We start from the raw sequence: 10,554 nt of genomic DNA on the forward strand, positions 1-10,554 counted from the left end.
CTGCCTGCCTCTGCTTCCCAGGTGCTGGGATTAAAGGCGTGTGCCACCACTTCCTGGCCTCAGCAAATGTTCTTAACTGCTTTTTTTTTTTCAGTCTTGGGAATGGAACCCAGGACCTACCATCCGCCAGGCAGCTGCTCCCCAGACTCTGTGTGCATTTCGATGTCAGAGACATGCAGATCCATCCATGGGAACAATGTCAGAGCAGGACAGGGTCTCACTTTATAATATCAAGTTGTCTTTCTGAACTGTTGGTCCTCCTGCCTCAGCTTCTTGTGTATTTGGATTATAGATGGGCACTACTAAGCCAGAAGATCTAGCCAATCCAAATGTGGCATGATCTTAATAATATTTGTGTATTTTTGAGAGAGTCTCTCTCCATATCCCTGACTGTTCTGGAACTGTCTATGCCTACACTTCCCTACTGATGATTCTGCCTCTGTCTCCCCAGTGCTGAGTTAAAGGTGTGTGGGTTATTATGTCCTGCCATCTGAATAATATTATTTCATGTTGAAATGTTGTTTTCTTCTATTCCCCATGGTGCTTTAGATGTGGACAGTCCATTAGATCCCAAAGATGTAATTCATTTAAAGGATATTTCCCAGGGAAAATTTGGGCCAGCAAATCTTCTAATCTGCTAGATTAGAACGCTGGAGCTCTCCCACATGCTGCTCAGGGCTGGCCCCACCCCCAACCCCGTGTCTTCATCTGTAACATTCCAATGAGTCAGGGCTTCCGTGATGACAACTCAAGGGTGGAGCTCATGTCTGTCATAAAGGGTTCTTCAGACAGCCTGCAACGAATAATCAAAATGGATTCCACAAAGCCCTGAGCCTCTGCTGGCCTGTCTGTGCATGTGGGGGACATTCTGCCACCCTTTTCTTTTAAAATTTTTAATATTTTTCTGAGACAGGACCTCATGGAGCTCAGGCTGACCTCCAATTTATTATGTAGCTGAGGATTCTCTTGAACTTTTTCCTGATGTGCTTACTTCAGCCTCCTGAGTTCTGAGATTGCTGGTGTGTACCATCATGGGTGTGGGTGGGAGAGTGCAAGGGAGCCTGTTTACAAGGTTTCCTTAGAGCTCTAATTGGCCTTTGAGCCAGGCTCGCCTACAGACTCCCCCATGGGTGCTTGAGGTGAGTCTTCCCAAGGCCAGATGAGGGCAGAGCAAGCCTTCTGGAACCTGACATCCCACATGGAAGGGCAAAGGCTCTACTAAAGTAGAAGTTGGAAGTCTTGGCCTGTGTGGGTGGTCCATGGCTGCATGAGTTTGTGCATGGGTGCATGCGTGTGTGCATGTGCTTGAGTGCATGTGTGAGTGTGTGCATTGTGAGCGTGTATGTGTGAGCATGTGCTTACAAGTGTAAGTGTATGCGTGTGCATATGTGCATGTGTACATGTATGTGTACATGTACATGTTTATGTTTGAGTGCATGTGTGTGTGTGTTCATGCATGTATCTGCATACATGTGTATGTATGTGTGCATGTGCTTATGTGCATGTGTGAGTGTGTGCAAGTGCCTGCATTCATGTGTACGTGTGTGTGTGTGTGTGTGTACGTATGTGTGTATGTGTGTGTGTGTGTGTGTGTGTGTGTGTGTGTGTGCTTGTGTGGCAGTTGTAGTAAGAACATCAGAAGTCTGGGGAATGAAAGGCCAACTCACTGATCTGGCATTCTGTTAGTGCCTTTGTTGGAGAATGACCCCAGACACTCACATTCTTGTTTATAACAATTGAAACTGTTTTCCAACACCTGCCCCCCCAGTTAAGGACACCTTACACCCAGTGGGGGACATCTTACACCCAGTTAAAAAAATATGGCTGATTTCTGTCAAAGAAAAAAAAAAGAAGGCTTCATTGCCTTAGGTACCGGGGAATCCAGCTGTGCTGGCTTGACAACACAGCTAGAGCCACAAGTCAATTGTGAGCCTCTCCACCCCTAATCTCCAGCCCCTCTACCTGTCTGGCTCATCCTCAGGCAGCTGATTTCTATAGCACTGGGATGTCACACCCTGTGGACCTTCAGCCTCTACATAAGGTTTTGAATTGTCAGAGAACAGATTTTGGTTGGCTCATCCTAGTCTCATGCCCATTCCTAAACCAATCTGTGTGGCCAGGGTTTTAGGGTTGTTTAAGCCTCCTCACGAGTATGTCCTTGGGAATGTGGGCAGGCTCATTAGCTGAGTCACACAGGATGGCTACCCTGAGAAAGGAGAAAGGGGGGAGGGCTTCTGTTGCTCAAAGAAGGGAGGAAACAATTCCAGACAGGAGAGATTCCCATTGTACCGGGGTGTCTTATTTCACTTCTTTTTCTTGATGCTTCCTTGATGTCTCCTGAACTGATGGTCCTGACTTAGATGGAGCCCCCCAAACTTTCTGGGCATCATCCTGTGCTTGGAGAATGTCTTTGTTTCCAGTCTTTCCCTTGGAAAGTGCCTTCTTACAGGATTTCTCTCCCAACATGCACTGGTCATTCATGTCTCCAGTCAGGCAGTTTCAACTCTCTAGGATCATTTAGAGCTAGAGAAATAAATGACACAGTGAAGTGTTGCTACACAAGCATGAGGACCCGAGTTTGATCCGTAGAAGCCACGTAAAAAAGCCAGACACATTACTAATCCTGGCACTAGGGCATCACTAAGAACTGGATCCCCGAGACTCACTGACCAGACAGCCCGGTTGAGTCGTCCAAGTCTATGTAAAAAGTGAAAGACCTTGGGAGAAAAGGAGACAGCTAAACGACAGCATTCTGAGGAGTGAGCGATACCTGAGGTTGGTCTTTGGGCAGGATAGGCACGTGCGTATGCACACACACAATAGCATGTACTCACAAAAGCATTATTATCAAGGTCGATTTCCACGGGCCACAAATCTTTGGCTCTTGTAGTAAAACATACACCAAACAACTCCTCCTCAGTTGAGAGTTTGAACAGATGTCATTCCCTACAGAGCCTGTTTCTCTTTTCCTGTTTATAGAAGTCAAAGCTGCCTTTGTCCTAGCCGAAGAAAGGTATGACCTAATTGAGGGCCAGACTTTGACAGTGGACTGTCCCTTCAACATCATGAAATACTCCAGGAGCCGGAAGGCTTGGCAGAAGCTACCAGCTGGGAAGGAACCCTTGACCCTGGTGGTCACAGAGAAGTCCTCTAATGGACCCAGTGAGGTCCACATGGGGAAGTACACCCTGAAACATGACCCTACTGAGTCCATGCTCCATGTTCAAATGACTGACCTTCAAGTGACAGACTCTGGATTGTATCGTTGTGTGATTTACCATCCTCCGAATGACCCCGTTGTGCTCTTCCATCCTGTCCGCCTGGTCGTGACCAAGGGTGAGTGACCAAGAAGTATGTGGGGAGAGGGTAGAGAGAGATGGGCCAGACATGAATGGAGCCACTGTGTGAAGACGTGTCTCTGGATATTCAGTTGTTAATTCTGTACAGAGGTGAATATTGGCAGGATTCTGGTATTGGTATTTCTATGGTCCATTACCAGGTTTTCTATTTTGTAAATATCCAGGTCTTCCTCACCTCTAAGGGAGTCTAGAATTGTATCCAGTTGGCTGTAATAACGATCTGACAGCCAATAGCTAGACAGGATGTAGAGGGTGGAACTTCTGGAAAGAGGGATGATGAGAGAAGAAATGAAGTGCAGGAGATTCTCCAGGGATAGAGGTGAACAGTCTGACCAGGGTGAAGCAGAGAGGCAGAGCTGGACACACGGCCAGATCCTGTAAATGCCAGGATCAGTCAAGATAAGTGTAGCGTAGCTGGGAGGCTGCCCTGGCTAGAAGGCCAAAGTTTGAAAATATTACAAAGCCTTTGAGGCATTACTTGTATCTTTGGCAGGGACAAGATAGTCCCACTATGTGGGGGCAGTTTTTCTGATTCTTGGAAGCCTAGTTTTCTTCTGGACTCTTCTTGTCTGCCATGCAAGCTCTTGGCAGGCACCGGGTCCAATAGTCATTAGGGGCTCCTGTGTATGGGTTCCCCTTGGGAAAAGGTGGGCTGTAGTCTTGGCCTATGACTGAGTTCTATTCCTGAGACCTCCAGTCAGAAGTCATGTCCTCAGGAACCTTGCTTCTGTACCTAATCATTTAGCTTGCTTTAATGTTTCTTCAGAACAATGTTGTAGCCAGCATTATCAATACAGAACTATACATTTACAACATTTTCTGATTTTTTTTTAAAAAAAACAAAACCCTCTTCCTTTTAAGATCCAGGAGAACCCATGGTGCCATTTTATTTCCCTTTTCATTAGTCACATCGGTTCAGGCCACGGCTACCTAACAGGCAATCTCAGGATGCTCCTTGAAGACTGCCAGAGCTTTTAAGGCCACCTTTTCCTCCCCACATGCTGCCAATGCCATCTCCCCCATGGTCACCATCCAGAGGTGGGAAGGGCCAAGGAGGATGCACTCAGACTTACACTGGTTGCATTCTATTCTCCAGGCAAGGTACTTGTTTCTACAGCCAGGGTTGGGACATTGCCAGTCTCTTGCTTAGTGCTGGATAGTCCCTCCTTCAGAGGGGGTTCTCTCTGGAACCTCAGAGTCCTTCTGTTTCCCCCATGACTTCCTATGTGACCTATGGATCCTCCAGGATTTCTGCAGGTTGGTGTGGCAGCCCTCTGTCCTCATAGCACAGCACACTACCCTACAAGCTGTTCATTGGAGGCTTCTTTCGGGCCAGAGAGACTTTAAGTTTCCTTGTCTGAAAATCGCCCATCAATCGTCTCCATGGCAACCTTGGAAGTTTGGCGGATCTTCCTAGGAGACTGGGGGTTCCTTTCAGGTCTTCTTGTTTCTGTATTCAGGTAGATGTGCATAATGGGTTGCCAAGTTCTCTTTCTCATCCTAACAATCTCACAGTGCTTAAAGAAATCAGCTCAATTCTCCTGAATCACACTGCCATTTAATCTGTAGACATAAGTTGCATTGTTGGCAGGCAGAACTTTCATTAGGGAGGTCTATAATAAACCAAGGTCGGCCCCTTTATCCACAGATCCACCAGGCTTAATGAAGCCACCTCGCTCTCCAGTGCTCATTCTACCGTTTTCCTCCCTGCCTCCCTCTACTCATGCCTGTAGGATTAAATCCCCACACTTTCCCGTCCACTCAGGCTCCAACTCACTTCAATCCAGGAAACCCTCCAGACACCCACCCATAAACACCCATGCTACTGGGGTGGGTTTCTGGAGATAAACTTTTCCACCCACTGATGTTGCTTCTTTGGTTATATTGACTCGGTGGCTGTAGGATCCAGTCTGAGTGGGATAACAAGAGAGAGACTACTGCCCATTGCTGCTTTGTTGCCCATAGCTACTCTGTCATCCATAACTGCTTGGCTGCCCATAGGTATTCTGCTGAGAGAAACTTCTCAGATCATAATTAGTCAGCTGTGAAAAGAAATGGCTGGTGGGAGGGTGACCCAAAGAAAGAACCAGAGGATCAGAAATAATAACCATATACATATGGTTATTATTTCATATATATATGAATGATTGGAAGGTTGGCCTCAGGAGGCCTTGCACAAGCTATGTCTTCTGTCAAACAAATTGATTAAGAAGTACAGTATTGGGCGGGCAGTGGTGGCGCATGTTTTTAATCCCAGCACTTGGGAGGCAGAGGCAGGCGGATTTCTGAGTTCGAAGCCAGCCTGGTCTACAGAGTGAGTTCCAGGACAGCCAGGGCTATACAGAGAAACCCTGTCTTGTAAAAACAAACAAACAAACAAACAAACAAACAAACATGTGGTTTGCAGGGGAAACATGGGACATCATGCAGAAAGCTATCATACAATGAGGCAAAAATAGCATCAATCTAATCAAACAGTATTGCACTAGGGGGACACAGGAAGTCTCAAGTGTACCCTTGACCAAGCGCTCTATAGCCAGGGGACTGTCAACTCCAGTCTTTTCAGTGGGAATTCCCAGGTTGCCAGGATCCAAAACCTTAAGTTGTTCGAGGCCCTGACCCTAGCCTCAGATCAAACCTTGCCAAGTTTGCTCCTGGGCAAGAACACAGAACTTGTGTTCCCTGTATCTTTTCAGTAAGGTGTCTAAGAAAGTCTAGGACCAGTCTGACTCCTGGCAGAATGGGATGGGGGTAGTGCAGGAGGTTGCTCTCATTTCCCGGGGGTAACTGTAGTTACTCTGTCTATGTCCTAGACAGGGCCGGTTCTAATCCTCTCTGCTAGATTAAAATTAACTAGTCTCAGCAGACTTGTTACAATCCTGTGGTCTTGTAGGCATGGTGGTTGTGGGCTGCTGTCCACAGGATAGGTAAGCAGGCTGATTGCTGCGTGCCCACTAAGCTGCATAGGAGACCTTAGTGGTGGCTACAGTGGCCGTTGTAGTATCATAAGCACGTGTCGTACCCCTGGATAGGCTAGCTGTATGCCTGGAGGGCAGTTGCATATGCAGCCTGCATATAAGGCCAGTGGTCTGTGACCTGGGTCTCACGTTCAGACTGGCCTGTGGCTGACATCAGAAGGGTGTCCACTGGTCCCATATCTACAAGGCCTGCAGAAGTGGGTTGTGTGTGCATGCCCTTGAACTGGCTGGGCTGTGAACACTGCTGCCCTGCTGGCTTCTGGGTTGTCTGTAGGTAATCCATGGATGGTATGGTCTCTTCTTTGGAAGCCTCTAGCAATCTACCCTAACCCTCCTAACCCTACCCAAGACACCATGGTGCCCTTCCCATGGGCTTCTAAACTATGTATCTTAGGTCTTGCTGGAGGCATGAACCACGTGAAGACCTTATTTCAAATGCAAGCCCTGCCTCAGTAGACCTGAAGTGACACTTGCTTATGAGGAACAAGTCTGTAGGCTCACTTCAGTAGGAATCATGCACTTACAAGTCCCCACTATGAATTTCTGAATTCTCTGAGGAAGAGTCGGTGCCTTGCTAGGCTGTACATGCCCAGAGAGTGACAGTGGATGTGTCAGGGACGGCAGAGAGGAAAGGGGCAGGCCTCCCTAGAACCAGGAGAGTTGTGTGCCAAGCCCAAGATGGACCTCGGTTACAATATCGGGTAAAGGACAACTTGAGGGTGACGTGACTTACAGGAGGAGGATGGGGTGGGTGGAGAGTGACAGCAGCAGGCGAGAGAATTCCTACAGCTCAAACGGCCCGAGAACTCTTCCCTCATGTCTCTTCCCACCCTTCCTCCTTTCCTCCATCCGTTCCTTTTTACTGCCTCTGACTCAGGATGACTTTACACTGTTTCTTTGGATTTTGTCAAAAGAAAACCTTGTTTCATGGACGGCCATGTTTATTTCCCTCCTCAGCTCCATTTCTCTTTATGGACTCATCTATCCAGCTGTCCATCAATCCATTCATCTATGCATTCACCCATCCAGCTATCCCTCCATCCATGTATCCACCCACCAGCCCATTTGCCTACCCATCCATTATCTATCCACCCATTCATCTATCTCCTGCGTCTTCTTACAGGTTCCTCGGATGTGTTCACTCCTGGCATCATTCCTATTACAAGTCCTGCTGACCTTTCCATCCTTAGCACCACAAAATACTCACCCAGTGACACAACTACGACCCGATCCCTACCCAAGCCCACTGGTGTTGTTTCCTCTCCTGATCCTGGAGTTACCATCAAAAATGAGACAGATGCTGACAGGTATGTTTGCTTGGCTCCTGGTTTGGACACCCTCTATTTATTCATCCATGTATTGAGAGGATGTGGGTGGGTGGAGCAGATCAGATGTGAGTCACCTCACTCTGTGTGGAAATTTCCAGAGAGGGGGGAGGTGACTGGATATGCAGGTGGCTCCTGTCCTTCCCAGCTCACCTTCCATATTTTCTTGCACATCAGAGTAGTAGGAGGATGGAAATGGCATTTCTTTTCTGTCTTTTTTTTTTCGAGACAAAGTTTCTCTGTGTAGCCCTGGCTGTCCTGGAACTCACTCTGTAGACCAGGCTGGCCTCGAACTCAGAAATCCGCCAGCCTCTGCCTCCCAGTTGCTGGGATTAAAGGCGTGCGCCACCACCGCCCAGCTGGAAATGGTATTTTTGATGCCAACCCAGAAGCAGGATGGATTCTCATTTCAGGCAGGCTAGCTGTGTATATAACATTGGGTGAGCCAGGGAGCCCTGTGACCCAACAGTTCCCAGGGAAACTATTGTGAAGCTATGAACTATTTCCCCAGGTACTGTACTATGACCATCCCTAGTATAGCTCATTCATTCTGTTTGACTTTACTTAACTTTTGTTTTATTTGATTTCAATGCTGTTGGGTATACCCTCCTGTAGACTGAAGGAGCACCCTACCATAGACTGAGGGAGCACACTGCCATAGACTGAGGGAGCACCCTACCATAGACTGAGGGAGCACACTACCATAGAATAAAGGAATGTCAATTTATGGAAATGGTGCTGGACTCAGCACGTTTTGTTTGCAGTGCTAGAGATCAAACTAACCAAAGGCCCTGGTTTCAGTATGTGCTAAAATAAGATTTTTTTCAGGAGATTCTTTTTTTTTTTTTTTTTTTTTTAAAGAATTATTTTTATTTCATTTTTATGTGTATGAGTACACTGTAGCTGTACAGATGACTGTGTTTGATCATGTGTGTGGTTGCTGGTGATCTCAGGACCTCTGCTCAGGCTCGCTTCGGCCCCTCTCGCTCTGGCGTAATTTTCTGCAGCTGTCGTCAGACGCACCAGAAGAGGGCGTCCGATCTCATTGTGGGTGGTTGTGAGCCACCATGTGGTTGCTGGGATCCGAACTCAGGACCTTCGGAAGAGCAGTCAGTGCTCTTACCCGCTGAGCCATCTCGCCAGCCCTTCAGGAGATTCTTAACCCATGCCTATGTCTGTCACCTTTCCATCTTTGTATCAAATGTCAGAGACAATAGGTTTAAAAGAGGATGGGCATTCTTTGTCTCTGAGTTCTAGAGGTTTCAGTGCATGGCGTTCAGATGTGTGGTGAGACAGTGAGTGTATCACGGTGGCAGCATATGACAAAGCATAATATTACATATATAAACTGTCTTCTAAATATCAGAATTTCCAGGCCTGGAGAGATGACTCTGGTTAAGAGCACTAACTGTGCTTCCAGAGAACCTGGGTTTGGTTCCCAGCCCCTACGTGGTCTATCACACAGATCTGTATTTCCAGGACCCACACCTTCTGGCTTTCATGGGCAGACATTTCACCTACACAGTGCACAAACATATCAGGAAAACAAGTATATACATGCTGCAGAAAATAATAAAAAAGGGCTGGCACATTCCTATGCTCATGCCAGCTACTCTCTGCCCACCAATTCTGCTGCCTCTACAGCTCTAGGTCTACGCAACAACTGATCACAGTCTGCCCAGCTCTGGCTCACTGGCTCAGTGCCGCCTGTACCCTCTCAGCCATAATCCCCCTGTGGTTAGTGGTTCCACCTTCCAGTAACCCAGTAAAACAAAACTCTAGAAACTTCTAATTAATTAATCAGTCATTTATATATCAATAAATTCTCAAGTCACACGATGCCCACACAATAATTTCAGGACCAATTAATAATGGTACAAGCTGCCCACCTAGATCAGAAAAGTTATCTCAAATATTCTATCTCTATATGATATTCATAACTATCTGTGGCTATTTAAAATCACGTAGGATCAGGATCTTCTTTCTGTCCATCTTTCATCTTGCTCCTTTCCCCCCCTCCTCTGTCCCTGTCTCTGCAATTCTTTGCTCTGCCTCCCTTTTCCCTAGACAATCACAGGCCTCCTGCTACACTAATATTTTTAAAGTAATTGGACAGGGAAAATCCTGCCACAAATAAGAATAAATAAAATCTCAAAAAAGATTGTGCAAATTGTCTACAATGTCAAAATGGGGTGGTAGTACTGTAGGGCAGCCATCTTGGGTTTAGTATATTAAACCATTCTCTCTAGGGCCAAGTATGTGTCTCAGAGCATGGGCTAAAGAATCATAAGGCTCTGGTTCCATCCTCAGCGCCAAGAAAAACATATTCCTAGTAAAATATATGTGTTCTGTTCATGGCATTCATAACTCTGTGAGTGTGGACTCCTTTTCCAGGCTTGGGGGCAGACATAGCATTCCCCTTCTTCAAGTTGTTTCCTTGGTTCCTTGGCAACCAGTTCAAGAGCCTTGCATGGAGTCAGCCTTCATGGACTAAATAACATTTGCAATTTAGTGAGAGTCAGCATTGATCTTCTATTCTTTTTTTAAAAATTAACCTTTTATTATACATGTGTATATGTGTGCATGTGCATGTGTGTGTGTGTGTGTGTGTGTGTGTGTGTGTGTGTGTGTAAATTGTACACCTGAGTTCAGGTGTCTGCATAGGCTGCAGGAGGAATTGGATCCCATGGAATTAGAGTTAAAGGAAGCTGTGAGTTGTCCATTGTAGTTACTGAGAAATGTAACTCAGACTGCTGGAATAGCAGTGTATGCTCTTAACCACTGATCCATCTTTCCAGGAGTTACTTTCTCTTCCTTGCCTTTATTTCCAAGGCTCAGGAGGAAGGTACGTTGCTCACATTCTATCGCTACACCTCTTCTACCTGCTAGCTT

General features: G+C 46.6%; 1 protein-coding gene and 1 long non-coding RNA gene across 4 annotated transcripts in view; one reads left to right on the plus strand and one right to left on the minus strand.

Moving 5' to 3' along the window:
• LOC116074711 overlaps nucleotides 1-709 on the minus strand; it is a 19,184-nt gene extending 18,475 nt beyond the window's left edge. The window contains exon 1 of the long non-coding RNA XR_004112252.1: nucleotides 121-709. This is a non-coding gene — a long non-coding RNA (uncharacterized LOC116074711). The remainder of the gene's footprint in view (nucleotides 1-120) is intronic.
• LOC116074708 (triggering receptor expressed on myeloid cells 1-like) overlaps nucleotides 1-10,554 on the plus strand; it is a 27,401-nt gene that overhangs the window by 13,214 nt on the left and 3,633 nt on the right. For all 3 annotated transcript variants that reach the window (XM_031347462.1, XM_031347464.1, XM_031347463.1), the window contains exons 2-3: nucleotides 2,980-3,336; nucleotides 7,461-7,644. In XM_031347462.1, coding sequence (XP_031203322.1) covers nucleotides 2,980-3,336; nucleotides 7,461-7,644 — 541 coding nt within the window. The remainder of the gene's footprint in view (nucleotides 1-2,979; nucleotides 3,337-7,460; nucleotides 7,645-10,554) is intronic.

The sequence above is a fragment of the Mastomys coucha genome, unplaced genomic scaffold (genome assembly GCF_008632895.1).
Source record: "Mastomys coucha isolate ucsf_1 unplaced genomic scaffold, UCSF_Mcou_1 pScaffold3, whole genome shotgun sequence".
Lineage (NCBI taxonomy): Eukaryota > Metazoa > Chordata > Mammalia > Rodentia > Muridae > Mastomys > Mastomys coucha.